A 26139-nucleotide genomic window follows, 5' to 3' on the forward strand; every position below is an offset into this window, starting at 1 on the left:
GAGAAGTGGTGCTTTTTGTTCCAAAGGGAGCTCATAATGCGTTTTTAATCTGTTTCATTCTAAGTGACAATCTAAATCTTTGCGAATCAAATAAGATTGCGAAGCAATCTTCGGGGTTTGGTGAGAGCTAGCGAGCAGGGGGCAGAGCCCCCTAGAAATAATAATAAAGAAAAATTGCCAAGTAGAATTACCAGTTGGATAGAACCTAGGATTCAACAAGAGCTCCAATCAAATAAAGATTGAAAGTTCCGCCATTGAGTATCATATCCATTGTCTTCCACTGAGACAGTTTTACATTCCAGTATTAAATCAACATTGTAACTGGATGATTTATATTTTATAATGTTTCCTTTGATGAAAAAGCATTTTATAACGTTTCCTTCTGAAAACAGCTCTCTTCATTTTTTCACGCGATGTTTAGAACAGAAAACACAGTAGTTAATAAAAAGTTCTTTAGTTCACAAATTGAAAGACGAACAAAATTAATATTTTAAATACAATTTCACTTTTCTTCTTGATATTTATACCCAAGAGGATCCAAATTTTTATCCAGTAAAGCAAATGATGCATCCAAGGAGACTCTTAAAAAGTTTTCAATATCATCTGGAGTGAACTCCTGAAAGAAATAATCTATCAGATACAAGAACTGCATTTATACTAATTGATGTAAGTTATTTTTATTTCAAAGTTAACAAAAGTTTAATGAAATGCCGACTTTTCTAACCTTCAAGGGGAACATTTGAGGAAGTGAGAAGCAAAGGAATGTAAGTGGACTTTTTAAAGTTTTGAGTAAAACGTGTTTTTAGTTCAGATCCTAGGCAGGCTTTCATTGAAATTTTCCTTTCTAAATCTTGCTCTACAGCAGCACCTACCAGATTTACTTGCACCATAACAAAGAACAGGTTCTCCCAAGATTTAGAATAGTTCTTGAAATTTTTAGTTTTTGCATTTACATCCCTTTGCTTCTCACTCGCCTTGCAAGATATGTGTGTGTGTGTGTGTGTGTGTCATTAGTGGCATACTCCATAAATTAATTTTGGGGAAGAGTGTAAATTATCATTGCAATAAAAAAAAAATTTCTTGAGCTAACCTGTAACAGGGGGCGTGCAGTCTCACAGACTGCTCAAAAAATTCATCCCATCACCCCTATTTCATTTTCAGTTCAAATGAATGGTTTTTCTCAATAGCTTTTTGTTTTGTGACCTTGTAAAAGTGCAAGGAACATTTAAGGGAAATTATAGGAATGTATCTTAAATACACGATTTTTACAAATTTTGAAAAAAGTCTTTGAGACTTCACGTCTCCTGTTATTGTTAAATTACTCGGCAGAGTTCGGCAATATTCTCATTAAATCAATTTTATTTTGACTGAAAGTAAAAATGGCAAACAAACAACACATTAAACATATAACGTAACTACGAAACACGACACATCAAAAACATAGAATAAACTTAAACTAAAACTAGAAGAATGCAGCATGTACAAAACCTAAAGAGTGTTGCCGAACTGAAATGCAGATAAAAAAATTATTAAGTAAAATTATGTAAATGGAGCTGATTGTCATTTAACTGATTTAAAGTAATAAATCTAACAGTTATGTCCTACTTTTTCACTTCCCTTGTTACTGGTTAATAGTTAGTTACCTGTTGGTAAAAGTTAAAAAAACATGTTATATCTAATTAATCTCTCATACTAAAATCTGTGATCAAGAAATATTTTTTTGTTAATAAAGGCATAAATTTTACAAAAATAATGAAGATATACATTTAAGAGTAACTTAATTGTTCCACATTTATGTAGTAGCAGTAGATTTTGCTTTCTTAAGTGTTCAAATTTTTCTGATGGATTGTTAATGCAAAGCAGTGCTTTTTGGGATCTCTAATTGCCTACCTCTCTCTGTCTGGGCGGAAAGGCTTTCAAATTTTTAATTTTCACTTCCTTTATTTCTGTTTTTTTTGGGGGGGGGGGCGATGTGAGAATTAAGTTACTACCCGAAACAAAATTAATTTCCTCATTAGATAACACATATTTTATTTTGAAGACAGAAGAAAAATTAACACTTTGTTTGTATTATCAAAAATAAGTAACTATATAAAAAACTAGAAAGCCATCCGCCAAGGTATGACGGATGAAAATAGCTTCTACTCTTCTACATTTGAATGAAGCCATTGCCTATTTGATGATATTTTGATACTACTTGAAATTTCAACCCTAATTCCAGTGGATTAACCCTAAATTCCAATGGATAGCGTTAATTTTTTTCTTCATTCCTCTAAAATGACTGTCTTACGAGTGAAACTGTTAAGTTTCTGGATCGAGTTCAGCCTTGTCACAATAAAGCCTTTCCCTGCATGTTAAACATTACCAAAACATATTATCGAATTATCATGCCGTGGGGCGATTTTCATTATTGAAACTCGTGGGTTACTCGATCATTGGATCAATTTATATGAGGATTAAATAACTAAAATCAAGTTAAAAAATTAGGTAATAAGTAAAATAATAAGTAACAAATACCAATTTAAGACAAAGAATAGACTAGAATATACTTCAAATAACTGCAAACTTGCAATATAACTTAAAATAACAGAATGCACATGGGCGGATTTATGGGGGAGCAGAGGGGGGCAATGCCCCCCCAGTTTTGGGAGGACTTTATGCAGCAACACATCTTCCAAAAATTAAAAAAAAAATCATTATTATTTTTTTTTTTTTTGAATAGTTTAGAAGAGCATGGGTGGATTTATAGGGAAGGGGGGGGGGGGCAAAGGAGGCAATGCCCCCTAATTTTGAGGGGGTTTATATAGTAACAACTTATCTTCCAAAATCTTATAACAAAAAAAAATCATGACTTTTTTCTTTTTTGAATAGTTCTGTGAAAATGAAGAGAATAGCGAATGTCCTTTTCTGAAGGGAGAAAAGAAAAAAAAAACTGAACACTAAATACAAATAGTACAGCTGTCACTGGGGTACTGAAAATTGGCTAAATTCACTATTTTACGCTGAAAACCATTTGGGCAAGTATATGAATGAAAATATAGGCTAAACGAGCAACATTCAGCTGCAACACTTATAATAATTGAAGTTTGGGACCCCCCCCTCCCCCTCCCAAATTTGTGCTAACAAAACGATCTACCCTTCAGGATTCACACGTTCAAATGAAATTCGCTGATTTGAAATGTATGCTATTGCAAAAAAAAGCATAGCTAAAAGGTTTTTGTACAGCAAAATACTATCAAATGTAACAGTTAACACCATACTCAACAAATGTATGTAACAATGAAACAAAAAACTGGAAAAATTGTCCAACCATTGAACAAACAGAACGTAAAATCACTGTAAACAATGCATTAATTTTTTAGGGGGAAAAAATAGGAATCTCATTCCCTAGCAGTTCAAAACTAAATTTCTGATTTTCCAGAATCATACATTGTAAGGAAAACGCCTGAATAAAAATAAAAAAAAAGTGAGGGAAATATATTTCCTTCACAAAAGTTTTGCACAATTCTTGTAAGATTGCATTATTACCTGATGAAATGTTTTTATAACTGTGTTTTCTTTTTTTTTTTAAAGGAAAAATCTTGTTACATATGAAACTAATAGTTAGAGTGTACTTCATGCTCTTCCAAAATTTTCGGCTTGTCTTTTTTTTTTTTTTTTTTTTGAGAAAGAAAAGTAAATACTATCTCAAACTGAATAAATTTCAGTTCCCTGAACGTTCTGATTAATTGAATCTTTTTACTTAGATGGAAAGTACCATTTTCCTTACTTTCCAAATACTGTTTAAAAATTAAGTAAGTCATAATCATCTAAGTTTAAATGAGACAGTTATTGTCATTATTGAAATCTGAGTAATTCAGTCATCAAAAGGTTTGGAAAAATTTGCTGAAATTTGATAAAAACGGATAAAAACCTTACACAGATTGGTAAAATCGTAAAAATCCTTTAACTGTAAAAACTGACAAATTTTCATTAAAATTACAAAAAAATCAAACAAAAATCTGCAGGTAAGAGTGAATTTCATGCAGGGCCGGATTTGCGAATAAGAGAAGCAAGCTATAGCTTAGGGCCCCGGCTTTGAAGTGGGCCCCTAACTCCCAAAAAATTGTGATTTGTTCCTTTAAAAAAATGGAAAGTGCTTGAAAAACTAATTTCATTTTCAAGTACTTGAAAACGTTGAATATTTGGAAACGTGTGGCTACAAACCTTAAATTTTAAAATTTCTAACAGATTGTAGGGGGAGGAATGCCAAAATGTGTCAAATTCAGCTCCTTGCTACATCTGCATCAAAAATGTAAAAATCATGCTTGTCGCGTTTGTAACATATTACTTGAAATAAATTTTTGTGACTCACATGCTTCATATCTTGCTATTTATTTAATCCCGAATGCAGAATTTTCGAAATTCTTTTGTATCGATTGCTTTTATCTTACTTTTTCTGCATATTGTTAATCTGTTTAGCCTGAGAAAAAAATGATACACTACTCCTATTCCTTTTCGTTTTCTGCACTACTTATAATTAAAAAAAGGTTGTAATGAGAAATTAAAGGTTTTTTTTAAACTTAAAATGGCCTTTCAAAGTTTGAACAATACTGTACAACTATATAATCTACTACTCAATTTCAGAGACTGGAAAGTGCAAATTATTGATAGGTTCTAAAATCCCTGAAAAGAATTGGTGCTTATATAGCCTACCAGGGCTCTTGAGCCAAAAACCAAATCTAACCAACCAAACCTTGAAAATAATTAGAGAAGTCTTTGAAACTCCTAAGCAAAGTGTGCTTCAATTTTATTTCTTATCAAGTGTATAAATTAAGAATTGTTCAAAAGGGTAGTATGTTACTCTCTTGATACCTATTCTCTAAATCTGTGCACCATTTCTTTTAATGTATTAACCTTCATCACAAGGCACTTTTAAAGCGTAAAAAAAAATTAGCTGCCTATTATTTCCAATTAACCCGTATCAGACTTCAAAATGCAGATTTTTATATCCATTTTATATAATTTCTTCCGGGGGAGTAACCCCCGTGCCCCCTAAAATTGAAGATATTCTATATCCCACTTAAAAGGGAGCTCTGAATTGCTTTCTTAATACCAGCCCCCTCTCTTTTAAATTAAATTCAAAAAGGACAGCATGATTACACACAGTAATGAAAGCGACACATAAAAAAGTAAAGAATGGCCTTATGCATCACAGAAAACAGATAAAAACATTTGAGAGGGGAGGGGGAGGGCAATTAAAAATGTTGCTCCAAAAAAAAAAAAAATCCTGCCCCCCCCAGGAACTCAGTCCTAAATCCGCCTATGAGAATGCAAAAGAATTTCTGGTATGGGGGCTAATTTCATTTTTCTCCCCTCACTATGTATGACTTTTACTAATAAAACTAATTTGCAAATATGAATTGAAAATAATTGTATGCCCTATTGACAATAGACAGAAATGTAAAACCAAGGTTTCATTAAAAAGAAAATCTGTAGGGAAAAGTCTGAAAATTTAGAATGTATATTTTGTATATACTTGAAGTCTAATCATACCTTAAACAAATGATATCGTTCGGAAGATATGATGTCGGCTAACTGAATAGTTTCTTTGTACATGTTTTCACTTAGAAGAAGATCTTGTAACAGACGAGTGACATGAGGGAGACACAACTGACGAAGCTGCGATAATTGCTTTTGGCGATTTTCATTGATTGTATCCTCCTTTAAAAAAGAAATTCAAAATCTATTAAATTATCTATTTTTTAAAAATATTGTATAATAATTTCTATTATGCAGTATACTATACACAAATCAATAAAAAAATTAATATTGTTACTATAAATTTACATATAAACAATTAGAATGGATTAATTTTATTGTCGGAATATTCCTTTTAATATTTTACTCATATAAAAGTGAGTCTAAAGGATATGCTTAAAAGAGCTTTAAAGAGACAAAAACTTTAATATGTATGGTAGGATATGGGGATCAACTTTTTAATTTTTGTTTGGAGGGGATAGTCTAATAAGTGGTAGTCTTATAGTGGGATAGTCTTATAAGTGCTTACAAGGTCTTGTTTTAATGTCCCATGTCCTTGAAAGTCTTTATTTTTACTCCACCATTATTTCAAAAAATCAGATTTTCGTTTTTCTTATAGAGCACTTGCAACCACGTCCACCCCATCTGCAGAGGGCAAGCTGCGGTATTTAAACAAATTTTTTTCTGTTAGGGATTTCCTGCCCTGAAGGGCAATCTTACAGTTGCTAGCAGAAAATCAATTGGTTGCAAGTGTTCTATTTTCTCAGCTTTAATCCCACACCCTCTTGCAGATTAGGCGGGAGGGGGGGAACGCAACACCAACTTACCTCACGTTCTAGAAAATCTTATCCGCAACGATTAGTCGGTCTTAAAAACTGATAATAAAACTGGACTTTCTTCTCAATGATTTTATTCACTCTAATTAAAACTGAGCTTGAGGCAAACAATAAATTTCTGATTTAATATTTATGTTCTTTGACTTAAAAATGCTTATAATTTTTCTCTTGGTGATTTTACAGCCTTGTTTTTTTTTTTTTTTTTTTTTTTTGAAATTTACAGGAATTCAATTTCAGGGTATTTTTTACAGGCTTTCGAATAAGACTGAAATTTAAAACTCGGGTATGAAAAAACCCCTGCGGTCTTTCTCTCCCTACCAAATTTGGTCGAGATCCGATGTAGACTGGATTTGTATAGGGAACATACACACATACATATATACATACATTCATATATACTCTCTTTCTTATTTATATAGATTCAAAGTATTCACCAAAAAAAGAATTTTACTAAGAGAGTACAAACTTGACATTTAGCTTCCCACTTCAACGATGTATTGAATATTTTAAGTTAAAAAAATACTTTATTGTAAAAATTAGTAAAAATAAATTTACTTACCCCTCTTTGATCTACCATCCAACCTCCATCGACAAAGAGCAACACATTGTACAGGCACTCAGATGCTGTCTGAAAATAAAATTCACTCATCAATATAATATTCAAAGAAATTAAATGATACGTAAACAAGCACAAAAAAGAAAAACAATTACCTTTCCCAGCATAGCTACAACTTCATGCCACCTTTCTAGATCTCGTTCATATTGTTGCATTTCATGCTCATGAGCAACTTTCTCTTTGAAGGTAACACTTTCACCACTAGGAGAGACTGGTTCTTTGGGCTTAGAATGAATTGAATGGTGAAACCATTCATTGAAAGCATCCATTGCTTCCTGTTTATAGCAAAAATACATTGATTATGAATTTGAAATTCTAAACAAAAATTTCCAGATGATACTAAGAAAGAATTACAAACCTCTAACTTTTAATTATGATCATTTTCATAAACACAGGGGCTGAAGTTCCAAGTTTTCAGTGGAGGGGGCTCCACTCCAAGCTTTAAGCTACTGTTTTTGGGGTGGGAGAAGTAGTAATATAATGAAAGAATTTTTTATCTACACAGGTGTGCTGCGAAAGGAAGGAGGGAACCTCCCAAAACCTTTGGTTTTAAGCCATATCGGCATTCCTAGTACAGTAAAACTGCGCTACAACAAATACCAATACATCAGTTTCAACGAAATAAATGTTCAGTCATAATTTAAATTTCAATTCATAGGGTCCCTTGAAATTTATTGCAATGCAACATACATGCACTTTAATAAATATACATATTTGTTTCTCTCCCTTCCCTTATGAGAAAGTTCTGGCTGTTTTTCGTGTCCCTACATTCTAAAAGTTTATACTTGAAGAATTTTTAAGGAGCAATAAAAGAGCTGAATTCCTGGAAATTAATTTCCAGAAAAATCACATATATGAGCCTTGTCATATCCCATATCCAGACCCTCTACAGATCTATATGGCTAGATAAAGTAAAAGTATGTACACTTTTATGTTGTTTTTTAAAACAAATTTGAAGTTGCAAGAAATATCCAACGTTGTAGCACTAATAAACAGAATAAACAGTGCTAAACAATGTTGGATATTTCCTGTTATTTCTCAGCACAAAGGTATTTATTTATTTCTTAAATTTGAAGTTAGTTGCATAATTTAGAAAAAAATTATAATGTTGATATATCCTAGAATAAGTTTGTTACTAACTGATGAATTTGTTCAACAACTTAATTGCCAGAACGGAGATAGGTCGTCAAATGAGAAGTATTTGTATTACCATATTTCAAGTTGTATTTAACCAAAACTAATGTAACTTTGAAATCGATTTCAAAAAAAAAACTATTCCAGGAATTTCTTAAGACAGACAAAAACTAAATCTCACCAAATATGCTTTGAAACATAAGTATTCTCGTGCTGCATTATCATCTTCAGCTGACAATTCATCCATTCCTTTCTAATTAAAAATAATAATAATAATAATAATAATAGTTACAGTTATACTATCTAAAATTACACAGTAATCTAGAAATCTAAGAATAGAAATTTTTCTTTTTGAAAATTACTTACAGTTTTAGATAACTGCATCATAATGGCAAGAGAATCGGAGGGTATTTTTCCAAATAGTTGCTTTGCTGCTTCAATTTTTCTTTGGGCTTTTCAAACATAAAAGAAACATTAATTACTCATGGGAAATTTTCAGATAATTCTATTTCTTTGTTTAAAGAAAAATTGTAACGTATAATTTCCTATTTACATAACAAAAAATAACTTATAAGAAGGCTGAATTTCAGCACAGATGGCAAAACCAGGAATCATTGTTTTAAGCTTTTCAAAACCCCAATCTAATCTTGAAATCAGGAAAAACTACTACTTCAACAGGGTCGTACACATTTGCCAGGAGCACCTGCTACTTGCAATGGGATGAATATAAAAGAAGGCACTTGATCTTCATTTCATTAGGGATTGAATAGGATCAGCTTAGCAGGGCCTTGAGCCTGTTGATGGTCGTCACATTTGTATTATTATTTTTAAAAAAGCAATATTTTCTTAAAATCTAAGAATATTATTAAAGTTTGCAACCTAACATAATTTCTAGTTTTACTCAAAAAAAATAAATAAATAAATAAATAAATAAAAAATAATAATGTGAACATAAGTACAGTAAGAACTTGACGATGAAGTGTGGGAAACATCCAATTTCAAACAATGTCAAAATTCAAATTCACTTTTAAAAACTTGAATGCATTAAATTGAAATTATTAAACACATAAAGCAGTTTCATAAGCAATATATATAACATATTTGTACATTTAATTCATTTTAAATTCTACTTAATTCTTTATATATTGATTTTACAATACTATATTCATTATTTTTCACAATAACTGAAAATACATCGTACATTGATATATGCACATGGAAATTTTAGGAAATAGACATAAATAGCAAAATGGTTTAGTTTTTTATGGAAACAAAAAATAAGGACATTCTACCGACTTTTTAAGGACCTATAAAAAAAATCTTAAAAGGCCTTAAAAATTTTACAATATTTTTTAAATATTGAATTTAGTTTCTCCATACATGAAATGTATACGAAATATTAGTAAGTTAAAATGAAATTACAGACTGAATTTCATAGCAAGATTTAATCTTTAAAATGTTTGCTGAATGGAATACGTTATGCTTCTATATTTTTAGAATGTTATCCGCAGAAATCTTTTGCTCCTCACTTGTCCCTTTATGATTTTCAGACAGCCATTCTTCAGGGCATTATTTCTCATTCCAAGTAAATTAAAAGAGATTACTTTCCCGATAAAGTCTCAGATTCGACCTAAATGTAAGTATTATTATTTGGAAAAATTAAAAAACGAAGATGGAGGAAGGATTTTTACCAGCAAGCAGAAATTAGTATAACTCTGGAAGATTTTTGATTCTTAATCTTTTGCCCACAGAAACAAATGATCTGTATAATTTTTCCAGCCAATAACAAATTCCCTCACTTTAAAACTAAGGTCACTATATAGACAAGCCGACGCATCAGCTTAAGATGAGCCATTTTGGATCGGAGTAAGTGCTTGAGTGGTACCCTTTTCTGGCGAGTTATGAGATTTGATGATTTTTCACTGTGAGCAATTATTAGTAACCAGGGGTCGATCCAGGTTTTATTTTTTGGGTCCCCATTTTGTGAAAAAGCAAAATATTTTTGTGAATTTTCTTTATTTTTATGAAAAAGCAAAATATTTTTGTGAATTTTTTTTATTTTTGTAAAAAAGAACTTCTTGTGATTTTTTTGTTGGAAAAGATTATATAAAAGCATTTTTAGCTGTCGTATCGTTATAGAAAAGCCCTAGACAGGTTTCAGGGGTGATTGCAAGTTCTTGAAGAATACCTGAAAGCTGCCTAGAGAAAATGCGCTGGGGGAGGGGGGGAGTAAGACCCTTAACATTTTATTCGTAATTTGACACACATTACATTTATTGTTTTTTACAAATATACATATGCAAGGCACACATTCTTAAGATGAAAGTCTCACAACAGATTTATTGTTTGCCCCTCTCAAATACTTTTAGATCAATGAAAATTGCACATGCTGCTGAACGTAATGTTAACTCCCAATAAATACAATATGAACAGACTCAAAGATATCACATATTTCTTAACACAGAAGAATGTATGTGTTTGAAAAACTTAAAAGTAATTAAAACCCAAAATAATACTGCACCAGCATTCAGCGTTTAATTTTTTGACATTTGACGTTCTTACAGAGTAGGTATTTCGTTTAAAACTTTGCAATTTAATGATGTTAATAAATATATAAAGAAATTTTATTTATTTGCCACTTAACAAGGTACAGTCAACATCAAAAATGCGAAAAATTCATTTACCATGGCGCATGTAAGGAAATCAAGATCTTCGAAATAAATAAAAATATAAAAACAGCATATAAAAGAATTTTATTTTTAGTAAAGTTATTTTAGAATTGGATTTCGAAACTCAACACAAACTAATAATAAATATATATTGCGTAATCAAAGTAAAATTTAGGATTTTCCTGAAAACAACGGAATTTTGGTATTTTCAAAGATAAATGTTTTGAACTGAAATGTGGGATAAATACGTGGCATTCTTACCACAAGTTAACAAATGTTTTTTCATTTCATTGTCACCTAAATTTACCCCCAAAAATCTAACTAGAGATTCAAAATTCTCAAAAATGGCCCATTGCTTCACGATTATAAGTACAAAATTTGAATAAACTTACCAATCAATTTTCTGTTATTATTTTTTTTTTTTTTTGCTTTATATCCAGTCTCTTCACTTTCAGATTTTTTTGAGAATTCCTTCTTTTGCACCAGATTTTTGTATATTGACAGCCTCTCTGTGATTTTTGCTGCACTCATGTTTTTTTAAAACTCTATAGGGTGACAGCTTTTCTTGATATCAACTCCAATATTTACTCAAGGTTTGTTCAAATCACTAACATTCATGAAAGATGAACATATTTTGCACAAAAAACCCTTAGTTGAATAACTATAGTAAAGCCAGCTATACACCTTTTCATAATTTGCAATGTACTTTTTATTTATTGCATGCTTCTTATTTCCATTTGTACTCTCAAATACAATGCTTGAATCATTATTTGATGGCTCAATCTCAATATCCTCATCAGTTGAAGTTGCTCCAGATTCACTTCCAGTATTTTCTGCTCAAAAATCGTTATACTTTCGCGAACTGCCTCACTGTCATTTGATGTACTATCTTTTACCGCATTTCCCGAGCCCTCCAAAACGGGAACATTTGCGTTACTGTTACTGCATGATGAAGTGGTGGTAGCGATTTTATCGGGGTTGTTAATTGCTGACTTGAAGAAATTCACAATATTTTGGGACCGAACGTTCGAAGAGCGAAATTTTTTAACATAATACGCACAATTTCGGGAGGTACCTCCCGTTGCAGGACGTCCTCGTTTCATATTTTAATTTCTTGAAGAATAATTTTCAATGAACAAGCAATCTCTCCAAACTGAGATTATTGCGACTGCTATTTCCAGCGCTCCATTATCCGCTAAAATTATCCATTATCCGCTCCCACACATTATAATCGAATAGAATATCAATTTATTCTTTGATGCGCCTAAAAAATGTCCTCTTAAACACGCGAAGGCGCGAACAAGCTAACTACGAAAAATATCGTCTGCGCTCCTGGATCGCAGATGATCTGTTACAAAAGAAAAATTAATACTGAGAAAGAAAACGAACTGGAATAATATACAATTACCACATTTTTTAAATTTATCGTCTGCAGATTACGCGATTCCCGCCACTTTTTAATAAAATCCCACTCAATAAAACTTCCTTTGCGCGCTGTTCCCGTTGCTCACCATTAGCGGACATGCGTTAAAAAATTCCGAAATTGCTCATCTGGAAGTTTCATATTTATTTTAAGAAGACAGCAAGATTAAATAGAATGACCGACGATATTTTTCAGCTGGCATTGTATTTTATCAATAAAAGAAGGAATCTAGGAATTCAACTACAAAAAAAAAAAAAAAAACGTTATTCTTTTGGTTTACTGTATGCTGTACGCTCAAACTAGCGTGACTTTGGAAGATGCATTTTAAACCAGCAATTCTCCGTAGACACCGGTCCGCGAGAAAATTTGACCGGTCTTCGAAGAATTATACCCGTTTCCAATAAAATAAAATTTCCTTATTTTAATTTTATTCCTAATTTTATACAATATTTTATGCATTAATATATCCATTACTTTGCATACGTTTTGTGGTTTCTTTATATGATTTATTCGCTTATGAAAATTTACACAAATTAGCTGCGCTTATTTTTACATTTAAAGTGTGTAAGTTATTAAAAAAAATCTTACAATTAACTTTTGTAAGTTTATTTTAAGTAGAAGGGTTTTCTTTCTGGCATTTGTTTAAAAAAAAAGACAAAACAGATTAGTTTATTTTAGTGAAAAAAATAAAATAAAAATTTCTACCGGTCCGTGAAATTTTTTGACGAAGTTCTACCGGTTCTTATTCAAAAAAAGATCAAGAAACGCTGCTTTAAACTAAAGAATATGAGAAAAAGTGGGTACCCCTGGCCTAATCACACCTTTTTTTTTTCATTAAATGCAATCGTGTCAAGTGAGCTTTCGAGAACGGACAGTATCAACTACAAACTACAGGGAATTTCGCCAATCGGTTGTTCGGCGTTTCCCGCGTAGTCACTCATACTCTAACAGGATTTAATTGCCATACAATACGATTTGCATCAGCATGCGCCAGTATTCAATGCGAATTTCTATGCAATTGATTAAAAAAGGAAAATATATGATTTTCGAGTGTTCTTTTTAACCTTCGTTCGGGAATAATTTTTAGAAATTTTGCTCGTCCGTTCTGTAAGATAACCCCCCAACTATGAACCTTAAACTTTTTCAAAATAAACTGAAGGAAATAGGAACAAATTGAAAAAACAGGAGAATATTTTCAAAAAAATTAAAAAAAAAAAAAAAAAGGAAAAAAACTAGAAGATCTGCAACTGGCAAGGTTTCAATTTGCAACTACTTTTGAGAATTAAAAGTGCATAATTTAGCAAAATAATATGGATAAAGGAAGAATGCGTGCAACTAAGACACAATTGAAAGTTACAATGATTAAAGGAATATTTAATTCAGAAGTATTTGGTCATTGAAGCAAATCAAACCAACAGAATATAGGCGATTAATTTGCCGTGGCGTGAAATGAGTCAGTCTTCATTTCGCACTCGTGGAAAAGCAGAAAATCATCGAATCAATTCTTTATCACGTGCTCATTATTTTTCTTGGATTTTCGCTAGACACCAATCATAAGCGTCCCTCTCTCGCCCCCCCCCCCCCCCCCCCTCTGACGCTCTCAAGCAAAAACACCTCACGCAGCAGGCAAGAAGATAAGATGGGGGAAGGTGGAAAAGGGGTAGGCTTCCGCGTAGATGCGTACACATTTGCGGTTAAAAAATATTGTGAAAAGGCTGCCTTTTTATAAATTTTTGTGAAGGGGCTGCTTTTACGACGCGGAATTTTGTGAATGGGGCCGCTTTTGCGATGGGGAATTTTGTGAATGGGGCCGCTTTTGCGACGCAGAATTTTGTGAAAGGGGCTGCTTTTGCTATGCGGAGTTTTGTGAAGGGGCCGCAAAGCGGTCCCAATTTCGTGCTGGATCGACCCCTGGTAACAAATGAATTGTTTATGAAATAAATATTATTTTTATCCAATTTGGAAAAACACGAACTTTGCTGTGGTAACCCTAGCTCTGCAACAATGAAATATCCAATCCAAAAAGGCTAAACTTGAGCTGATGGGTCATGGGTTGCCCTGTCTATGTAGTGTCACTATTTAAAACCACATAGTTGCATGTCCAATTCCTCCCCTCCCCCCTAAAAATAAAGAAAGGAAATGAGTCCCTAATAAATATTGGTAAAATGAAAGATACTAGAATATTAACAAATCTCATTAAATATGTAGGGAAAGAATAGCTTACCAATAAACAATCTCATTAGAGCATTTGCTTGCTTTACAGCTTCAGCTCGCTGTGTTGGATCAAATATCAGCCAATCAATAGCTTGTATTTTCTCCTCATCATCCTTAAAACAAAAACATAAATAAAATATAAAATGCTGGCAGTACTATTAAGATTTTTTTTTATCAAGAGTGTCAGGAATAGAAACATGACTACAGATGTAAAATTTCCGAAGATTTGGAAGTGGTCGGGAAAAAAACGGTTTTTTCCCTGATTTTTTTCTGGAAAAATTAATTTTCTTTTCATAAAAAATACAGGGTTTCTAAATAGCTGTTTTTCTTGGAACGTATAAAGGGTTAAACAATAAAAAATATATGCAATCCACTCATCTTTTTCTGCTTGACAGAAATACACATAAAGGTAAGTTTAATTAGAAAAAAACAGCTTTTTTATTTTAAAACTGAGAGCTTTCTTGGTCAAATACCAGAAATGAGTCAAATCATCAATCAACCAATAATATTAGGTATGGTGTGTCGAATCATAACAATTACATTGCCTATTTTAGATTGTCTTTGAAACTTGAAATAATAATAGTAATTATTGACTTACAAACATGATTGATATTTCAGTAAGTTACTACCCTATAGCCAGGGGTAAGGCAGAAATACATGAAATACACCATGAAACTGCAGTTTTGGCTGGAATGACCGAGTAGGCGGTGTATTTCATGTATGATTGATATTGTTTCAAAGAAAAATAAATATGATTTCCCTTCCTTACAATGTAAATTTACTGTCTGAAAATGAAAGCTATTCAGTTTTGATTTTTCTCTAATCCAGTCTACGTCCAAATCAAAACTAAATTGGTGTGTATCATTCCAACTGAAACCCCAAATCAAAACTCTGTGCTAAGCACAGAAGTAAAAGTAGTCATTCCTGCTTTCCTGCTCTTTTGAACAAAATTGAGTTATTGTAACCAAGTTGTTCTGAATTTCGTATTTTACTTTATAAATAAAATGTTTCAGGGTCATCTGATTGGGAATTATTTCTTAAAAAAAAAAAAAAAAAAAAAACATAAGCTGAATCAAATATATGAATAAACCAAACTTTAAAACGCAATTTCTCAGTTTGAGCTCAACTGCAGATTCCACTTTTGTGCTTAGCACGGCAGTTATACATTTGCTTTGCAGTCAGCAGAAACATACCTGTAGTCCTGTGATTAAAGTTATGCTTGTTTGTTTCATAAAAAAGGAAAATAAATTCTTCATTAAGGATTGCTTTTCCTTTCTCTGAAGAAGGTTCAGTGTGTGGAATTTTTGTGTGGAAGTATCATTAGCAAACATGGCCTTCATTTTTCTCAAAATGTGCAGGAAATTCCTATTTTTAAAGTCTTGGCGAAAATTTATTGATGAACAAAATTTATCTTATTATCATTTACCAAACACACGTATTTTGGTCCATGAGCTCACATCTTTTTGCATTGAAAAAATAGGTTCATTGTAATCTCAAAACACATGCCTGTAATATTTATTTCTATCTTGCATTTTCAATGCTTTTTTTTTTTTTTAATTTCTTATTGATGTTAGAATTTGTTTGCAGTATCGGGCGTAATTTATATTCTTTCATCTTGAATACATTGTGTAAAATTTAAAATTTAAACAAGCAGTTCTAAATAAAGTTCTTTAAAAAAAACCTTACATTGTGAAGTATCGTAACATTGCAATGTCAAAATTATGTGCATATCATTGCCTCAGAGCAACGGTAGGATATCTTAGTATTATTCCTGAGATTAGACGTCTTAGTGTTGCTCTGAGGCGACGACATGTTTAATTAAATTTGTAGTAAAACAGAAGTCATACCTTTCTGTCTTAAATTGAGTAGCTGTGCTACTCAGGCTTGGGTAACCAAGTGGTATTAATAACAACAACAAATTTACCTGTAGGGTCATCCATAATTGATGTCGATGTTATGCTTAAAGGGGCGTGGATGGTTAAATATGTTGAAAAAAGGTGCGACATCATTTATGGGCTGGTATAGTTAATTATTTTCAAAATATTATTTAAGACACATCACTGACAAAAATATAAACAAAGTATACACATGTCATTTATGTTTTGTATCAATAATGTTATTCATTAAGTGAAATCCAAAGACTCATCACATAGTTTCAGTTTGCATCTTACAAATATTTTAAAATTTATGAAAATTGCTCCTGCTACTAAACATAGATAAGATTTTAACTAGATGTAATAGATATATCTCTTAATCAATACAATATGAACCAATTTTAAGATTTCACATACTTCATACACAGAAGTTTACTAATACAAAAGTGAAAAACTAACAAGAGATGCTAAGTACATCCTAAAAAACTTAAAATTATTATTTAATTATTATATTGAACTGCATTTTAAAGGTCTAGGATAAACATTATTTGTAATTACCAACATAACTGAAGCAAAAATAAAACTAAAAAAGCAAATCAGCACTTAACTTTTTGAAATTGAAACTCATAAAGAGCACAGAATTTTACATTTATGATTTTAATGAAAATCAAGATATTTCACTTACAAAGGATGTAAAATAAGAAAAATTTTATTTACATGTCAGGTGCAAAGAAATTGCATTTTTCAAAATGAAGGTCCATGTCCTCGGTATGGAAACGGTTGAAGCATAAAAACGGCAAGTAAAGGAATTTAAGAATAAAGTTGCATTAAAATTGAATTTAACAGGTCTATGCATTGAATATTATTAATGACTATCGACATAAACGCCAAAAAAGTGAGTAAGAGGGGTTGGGGTGGAATTTGGGGGGTATCAAAACATAACGAACAACTACAAATTTCTGGTGTGAACACATGAAAGAAATACCTGAACTCTGGTGTAAGACTGGAACACAACTGCCTCCTGATATCAAAAATAAATACCCGTTGCTCAAAATCTCTTATTTTTATTAGAGTAAACAGCATCAAGTCTCAGTTAGAAAAAAATTCCACCTAATTAGCAAAATATATATAAAATTCTAATAGTTTTACCTTTGTTGTGATTGCAGATAAATCCGTATGACTTTCAGATTTCTCTGGTTCTTTCTCACGGACATTCTTTACAACTCTTTTGGTAATTTGAGGAATATCCAATCCAGCTTCATCAGCATACTGTAAACATCTTTGTCTTTCAACATTATTTTTTATGCCTATGTAATTCAGAATCAGTTAAATTTAAAGTCAAGTTTGAAATAAGCTAAACTGAGCTATCGCGATTTTGGATACCTTTTACAGAGTAACACAAAAGGAAAGAAAAATTAAACTTAAAACAAAATTTAAAAACTAGGTGTAAAATATTTACATTTCCATTCATATAAGCTTTCAAGAAACATTAAAAAATATATAAAAATAAAGCTGATCCTAAATAGCCAGTTAAAAATTATAACTCACCTTCTAAAAATTTTGCATACCATATAATTTGTTGTTCTTTAGGAAGAGTTGAAGTATAAAGAGCAACAAGGGAGACTTTGTTTGCTCTGATTAATTCCTATAAAAATATTCATTCTTAAATTCGCACTCTTAACATTAATATTCTTTCTAATTTCATCTTTAAAAACTGAAGCAAGAAAAAGATAAAACCGAACTGAACTTACTTTGACATATGCTTCTAAAATTGGAACACATAACTCGTCTTTAGAACATTGTCCAATAATTCTCAAAAAAAGAATTAAATGAACCATGACTCTCAATACATGAGCATCCAACTTTCTTTTACTAAGCCAACTGTACATTTCTTCAATAAGCCCTAGTTTAAATTAAATGGAATAAGGCCAGAAAATTGAATTATGAATCAAATAATTTTTAAAGCAATAAAGTAAAATGTATTTACCATCAAGATTTCCTAAAATAATGTACTTCTGTATGATGTGGAGAACTGATTTGCTTCCACTTTGTATTTCCTTAAAAATAAAAGATAAAAATTTCCTTACAAAAACTTTATAACAAAAGTTTGCATTGTCTGTCTGTCTCTCTCAAGTTTTTATTTTCATATGTAACATTTCTCTTTTTGTCAAAATTGAGTTATTGTTGCCAGGTGGTTCTTTGACACATATTTCACTTAAATACAATGTTTTATGGTCATTTGTTAATGGAAATTATTATTATTATTTTTTTTTTAAAGTTTCATCTGGATCAAATACATGGAGGCACAAAATTTTAAATGAAAATTTTTCCTTTTGAACTTAACTGCAGATACCACTTTGGTGCTTAGCAGGGCAGGATATAGAATGTAACAGAAATTCAAGCCAAACTTTCATCGAGCATGAGCAAATAAATTTTTCTATTGAAACAAAACTTGAATTTGATCAAAAACTTCTTAGTTTTTATACAAAAATTTTTTCTTCTACACAGCCTTCATTACTTTTTCTCTGTGTTTGAGCATTGCACAAAGGTTTTCTACTAGGTTCATGTTGAATAATTAGCTTATGTAGGAAAAGGAAATACTAAAAATCATTTAGAAAACTAAATTAACATAAAACTGATGTTGATATATGAAAACCTTTTATTAGTCCTTTCCACGACTTTTTGTTACTTTTGACCCTTTCATTTTTACAATAATGAAAAATCATTTATTTGTTAATGTCCCACCTATATAATTAAACAATCTCCCTCACAACTGTTGCATTTGCTATATTGAAAACAAAATAGATATGGAACAAAGTCTAATTTAATCAACGTGTGGAAAACATGAAATGTAAAGAAAATTTTTGCAATCCATGAGAAAAGCTGAAAATTACACGGTGGAAATAAGAAATAGTAAAACCACTTAAACACAAAGATTTGCTAGCACCCCCCTCCCCTGATTTCAGCAAGTCAATTGTTTTTAGAATTTAAATCTCTACTTCCAAAAATTAGCTCTGGGTGTTTTGTTTTAAACTGAAACAGGTGCACTTAACTGCTATGCAAGTGCCAATTTTGAGGCAATTCTTTGTGTTTACTTTCAATTTGCTTCACTCTTCCTGTTCTTAATTTTCGATAAATAAATAAATTCATAATAACATAATAATAATAATACAACATTTTGCATGTTAATGTAACAACATTTTTACATATATTTTTCAAAAAATTTTTCAAATGAAAATGCATACTATTTTAACAAGTAAATTTAATTGGAGGATCATATACAGGGTGTCTACCCTAAAAGTGAACCGAACCAATAGTTAATTCCTAAACCGTTAGAGATAAGCGTCTAGTTCCATTTTGAAGAAATTTTAAATTGCGCAAAGATGCAAAATTTATGAAATTTTGGTTAAAAAATCAAATTTTGAAAAAGTTACAAAATTTAACTTTTTATACAGTCCCCCAGTCCTACCAATGATATTTAGTAAAACATTCCATGGCGTCAGCCAGTGAGCTCTTAAGGGCATGTATGCGAATTGTCAAAGTGTGTTAACAGGCTTTAAACTTATTTTGGGCCTCGTTATCAGGGGCAATATCAACTGTTGAAAAGACTTAGCAAATGCTTTTTATAAGCTCAGTCTATTCATGGTTAAAAGGCGGGGGAGGCGGCATCGAAGTGGTTTGTCGTTGTTTTAAGAGCCTAATTTCCATCCCCCGAATATCATTAAGTAAGCAGACATTTTTTTAAAAATTCAAATCAAATATTATTCTTTAAACAATTAATTATATTCCCTTTTTTTTTTAATGTCAGGGAATTTTTTGCGCAATCACGAGTTGCTTATTGTCCTCATTTGACCAAAGTTGATGTTGCTCTTATTTTTCAGATTGCCATGACGACGCTTGTTTTTAATATTTATTTAGGGAGTAAAATTTTTGTCGTCATAGTAACAAATCATCTGTGGTTTGATTTTATTCATTTTTTTTTCAGGGCCTAACTCAAGCAGACATTATTTTAAAAAAAAAGTTTGTGTGTAAAATTATGTTTTTTCAGAAAAAACATCTACATAGGTGAATTTAAACAGAAAAACTTCATCTTCATACAAAATTTCGAGATTACTAATTCTCATCATCTTAGATTGATCAAATAAAAATGTATGATGGTATACGCTGTAAATAATCTTTATGATAAGTGTACTGGTGGATATCGGCCATAAAATCTTTATCTTTACTACCACATCCTAATCACCATTTCTTTCTTTTTTATGGATAAGCCTCGTATTACCTATTCTAGAAAATTAAATCAAAATATTACAACGGGTGCAAATTTATCAGTCATTTCTATTCGATTCCATTTGTGGAAACAAGAAACTCAACGAATAGGCTTTTGCAATTCGTGATTGCGAAAAACACAATTTAAATTCACAATTATTTAAATTCAATTGTTTTTAAAATCTTAAATTCAAATTAAGTTCCTCGCCACCACGAATTGAAATAGGACCCTACTCGTTGAGTTTTTGTTCAACAAATGGAATGGTTCGAAAATGAGAAATTCGCACCCGTCAATTAATTTATGAAACACTAGCAAAAATACCCGGCGTTGCCTGGGTCAGTAATAATTATTAGAAAAAATCATTACTTGCTTTTGTTTTCTGTTTTAAGTGAAAGAATTTAAAACACATCTTTTTGACGTAAATAAAAATCGAGTTTCTTCCTTACCCATAAAGCTAAAATAGCAATAAGTATAAAGAACAAAGTAGTATTGATTTAGAACAGAAAGCACTATATTTAAGCATATACAAATTTAAAAAACATGAAATTAATCTTCTCATGTTTAAAAAGATTAATCTGTTGATACTTTTTTTTTAACATGGAGTCTAAAACCTTCTCTGTATGGCTAATGAAGTACGAAGTGATTAAAAAAAAGTAGCTGCGCTCGTAATCCCCTTATACTTGCTTTAGTTATTTCGGGAAATTTCAATCATTGTGGCTCTTGGTGCGATTTTACCGAATCTGCGAAAGTCGTTTCGGGGTATTTTCGATGATGCTCCCCCATTCTTTCCTTACTTTGTAAAACAATATGATATTAATTTTCGTTACAGAGATATCGTCGCCAGATGCTGAGATATTTTTGTTCACCATAAAATGGCGTTAAACAGTTTCATCCGAAATATTACCAAAATAAGTAATAAAATTTGGTGATTGTTTGAAATTGTGCAAAAAGGAAAATTAATGGAAGTTTTTGTGTTGTTTATGGATTTGCCTAATTTAGTTGCTGGTACAGTAAAAAAAGTCTTTTGAAAATTCTTTGATTGGCGATATTTTGTTTACATGGTGAAAGCTGAGAAACATTATGACGTAGTCTTCGGCTTCAAAAACAGCAACGTTGAAAAAACTGCCAAATGCATCAGCTACGGAAATCTTTCTGCAAAAATTTTGGCGATCTGCTGGTTGTTTGGATAATGAGTAAGTGTTCAATCAGCATAAATAATAATAAAAACCATTAATTACATTAAAGTTCCGTTTAAATGGAAAATCATCAGCCAAATCATGTATTATTTGCCAATCTTGTGCAAAAATCTTACTTCAAGATTTGACTTGAGAAAAGCCTTGAACAATCACGAAAAGCAAAGAAAGTCAACAATACAACAATTGTCGCTATCGACAGGGAGTTGAGATGATACACTAAATACTGTATTGAGTTGAGGAAAGCCTTCGAACATGGATCTAAAAAGCTCATAACTCGTTTTTTATTCTACTTAGAAATTTCGAACAGGTGCCATCTTCAGCACAAAAATCAGAGTTTTCGATGGACATATAACGTAAATATGTGCAAGTATTTTTTCATCCCAATATTAGAGAATTTATACAAAAATTGTGTTTTATTGCCCCCCTAAGGGGGTTTTGCCCCCCATAACGGGACGAAAACTACCCTATGTGTTATTCTGATGGATAAGCTATATTATTGCAAAGTTTCATCAAAATCCGTTCAGTAGTTTTTGCGTGAAAGAGTAACAAACATCCATCCATACATCCATACATCCATATATCCATACAGACAAACTTTCGCATATATAATATTAGTAAGATGGCAAGCAATCAAACCAGTTCTATAAAAGGATAAGGAAAATACAACAAACGAGAATATTTAAGTTAAAGAGCACCTAAAGTCTAGCATTGTTTCAGAAAAAGAATTTATGTCGTAACGAAAGATTCAAGCCACCGCTTATATCCTGTGCACAACATTTTTATTTCTTTTTTGGACGGAAATTTTTGTTACAACCATTAAATGAAATGTGTAGAAAGAAAACTTTTTTTCAGCCTTACAAAATTATCGTCTGTCCTCGGAAATACCACGACAAAAGTTCTAAATAATTCAAACCTTAATGGTTTTCCTTTTCTTTTAAATATACTATTTTTTTTTTTTCCTTTATCAGTGTTGTGTAAATTAACCTTTATACATAAATTGAGATACAAAATATGTTTTCCAATCAAATTCACCTATGAAAATTAGATATTCTTGAAACAAATAAGATTTTTAAAAAAAAGCTTTCAATCATAAATATACCTTTGAGCTTATAAATAGTACTTGCAGTCTTTTCAACCATTAATATTGCCTCCTGTTTTTTAGTTGTAAATGTTAGTGTCCGGAATGTTTTACTAAATATCATTTGCTAGGATTGGGAGGACAGTATAAAAAGTTAAATTTTGTAACTTTTTCAAAATTTGATTTTTTGACAAAAATTTCATGAATTTCGAGTCCTTGCACAATTTAAAGATTTTTTCAAAATGGAACTGTACATTTATCTCTAACGGTTTAGGAATTAGCTATTGGTCCACTTTTAGGGTGGACACCCTGTATATTAATTTTGTTCCAAATGCAAACTATTCCCATAAATTTGTTTGGTAAAAAAAGTTCTGTTAGACATAAACACATCATTAGTAACCTTAAATTTTACTTGAAACAAAGCTTATTACAATATCACATACCTCAGACTGATTTGATTCAAGTTCTTGAAATATTTCTTCAACATCCAATCTAAAAACCAAATATAAAATCCTTTAACAAAAAATAATCCATTGTTTTACAGTAATACTTTGATACATAAAGAAAAAACAATTACTTTAGGTAACATTTTTAAAAGACTTTCTTGAATAAAATACCACAATTAAGTTTTCGAATTTCTATTGAAAGAATTGCAATTCTGTTATTTTGACTTCATATCTTACGGGAATCCTTCATACTTTGAAATGCTTTTTGTTTAGTTCACAACAAGGCTATTCCTATTTCCCGCAAATGTTACACAAAATTTTTGAGAATGTTTTTCTCCATAATTCAGGAGTTTCCAATATTTCTTTCCCTATAAGTTAGTTTTTTCTCAACAGTATCATCTTAAGAGCAACATTGTGAGCAATGTCTAAAAATATTTTTTTATGAAATTTACACTTGAACACAAAACTGAGCATTCTATTACTATCAATCATCCCACTGTACAGTAAACTCCCAATTATCTGTAGAATAGGGTGGCCAGTAATTGCGAACAAGCGGAAACTGTGGATAATTCGAATAATAGCTAAGAAACGATATTAGTGTAAATAACAGCTACAAAATAATGAATAACACTCAAACATACATTTAAATTATAGCTAAAAAAGATAACATTATATGTGAAAAAATTATGTAAAAGCTAAAAATAAACAATAACATAATAATGAATTTAAAAAACATTCAATGAGTATAATATTAGTACATGCCTTAAATGTTTACAAAAAGTCGGTTAATTGTAAGTCATCACCATTAAAAAAATTTTGAAAATACCTAGGGATAATCCGACAGCCGATAATCGGGAGTTCACTAAATAAAACCAGTTACAGTAGATTCTGCCACAAACAGTTACCTGCCTTAAATGGCAGGTAACTGTTTGCGGCAGAAGGGCACATAAGCTAAATTGCCTGATAATTGAAGGATAAAATGGAGAGATAAGAAAAACTAAAATAAACTTACAAATCAGTTAATGCTACTGATTTTTTTTTTTTTTAATGATCAATTTAATGCCATTGGCAGAATTCCTTAAATCAGAGACACATTAGTACCAGACCACGTTCACTCACTGACGCATGTAAGCTATCAGCAGACACATACACTCACTGATGTCTGCAAGCATGTGTGCCTCTATTTATAATTTGGGGGGGGAGGGGGGCTCAGAAAATGTTTATGTTTCAATGCTTTAATTTTTAAAACCAAAAGCTTTTACTCTTTCTGCTGCAAAGTACAATAAAAGAAAGTATTAGAAAGCTTACAGTTTTGGAATTAAGACCGACTTTTTTTAAGGGGATTTATATACATTTCCTCAGAAGAAAGGTAAAAACCTGTTATAAATTGCTAAAATTATGAATGCAATTCAATGGAGATTAAAATCATCAAAATTTTAAACTAAAGAAATTTGTGATAAGTTATTAATTACTGGCTTTTGTTGAATGATGTTGTCATATTTAGGAACAAAATTTATATATGTCTAGTATTTATGTCTAGAGAGGGACTCAAACCCCCTCTGCTCCCCTTTACGAAGGCCCATGCCTAAAAGCTAGTGGCAGACTATTTCTCAACAAGTTTTGATGAATATATAGACAAAAGATGTAAAGGCAACTGCTACGGTGGAAACTGGAGTGGCGGACAATTGAAGGGCGAATAACTTGAACCCTACTGTATAAAAGAATATGAAAAATATTTGTTCTGGTAATAACTTCAAACAAAAACTAAATTGAACTCCAAATACGAGGCGTGTTTTTAAAGTAAGTTCCATTTTGAAATAAAAAAGAATGAGTACAGATAGAGCAAAGAAATTTATTGCACAAAAATCTACCACCCTCACGCTATTTTTCGACATTGCTCCCGTGATTTTCCGAGCATTTGTCATAGAGTGGTACAGGTTTTTGTATACCTATTCGTACAATGTTGCCGCCTGTGTAGTCAACCATAGGATAACATGTTCTCTGAGTTCATTATTGCTGTTGTGCCACAGACCACCTAAGAAAGACTTCAGATGCCGAAACAAATGAAAAATGCTGCGAGATAGGAGGGGGCAGACCAGAGGATGTTCAAAAACGTCCCAGCCAAAGCCCTGTGTAAGTCCTCATGGTTGACTACACGGGCGGCAACTTTGTACGAATAGGTATACAAAAACCTGTACCACGCTATGACAAATGCTCGGAAAATCACGGGAGCAATGTCGAAAAATAGCGTAAGGGTGGTAGATTTTTGTGCAATAAATTTCTTTACTCTATCTGTACTCTTTCTTTTTTTATTTCAAAACGGAACTTACTTTAAAAATACGCCTCGTATTATATGATTATCCATGCATGAACTATCCATTTATTGATGCAATTTGATATGAAAGTGGATTATTAAAAACTGCAAATAAAAATAAAAATATATAATCTACATAAGGATTTCATTGTCTAGAAAGACAAAGAGAATCGATAAAGTTAGACAAAAAAAGTGAAATCTTGAAATAAGTTCAGATGTTTAGGAGTGGTGTGGGTTCAAAAAATTAAAATGTAAAATTTTAAAAAACCTGAATGATAAAGAATAAATAAAACTACTGGTACACATAAAATAAACTTCTGCAGCAAAGGTAATGTTAAAAAATTACATTTTATCCCAGTAGTCAACAGGCATATCTTCTAAAGTTCTTTCAGATTGTGTATTGTCTCTTATTTCTTGCTCAATAAGTTTGTCAAGAGATGACTTAAAGTAACTCCAAAGATAATCTTCCCAAGTGTGACAAGAGGACAGCATTGCTTTCAAATTCCCACACAAAGTGCCAAACAAAGCTTGTTCATAAACAGGAACATCAGG

The 26139-nt window shown here is 31.4% G+C and overlaps 1 protein-coding gene across 1 annotated transcript; it reads right to left on the reverse strand.

The window, feature by feature from the left end:
* Positions 1-438: 438 nt before the first annotated feature.
* On the reverse strand, positions 439-26139 carry LOC129230722 (nuclear pore complex protein Nup107-like; the record flags this gene model as incomplete). The annotated part of the gene is given in 13 exon segments (XM_054865142.1): positions 439-616; positions 5536-5703; positions 6916-6984; positions 7068-7247; positions 8288-8359; positions 8473-8558; positions 14423-14525; positions 17436-17593; positions 17835-17931; positions 18038-18189; positions 18274-18343; positions 23271-23319; positions 25934-26139. Coding segments are annotated over 13 exon segments (1524 nt in total), but the record flags the coding sequence as incomplete, so codon positions are not given.

The sequence above is a fragment of the Uloborus diversus genome, chromosome 9, assembly GCF_026930045.1.
Source record: "Uloborus diversus isolate 005 chromosome 9, Udiv.v.3.1, whole genome shotgun sequence".
NCBI lineage: Eukaryota > Metazoa > Arthropoda > Arachnida > Araneae > Uloboridae > Uloborus > Uloborus diversus.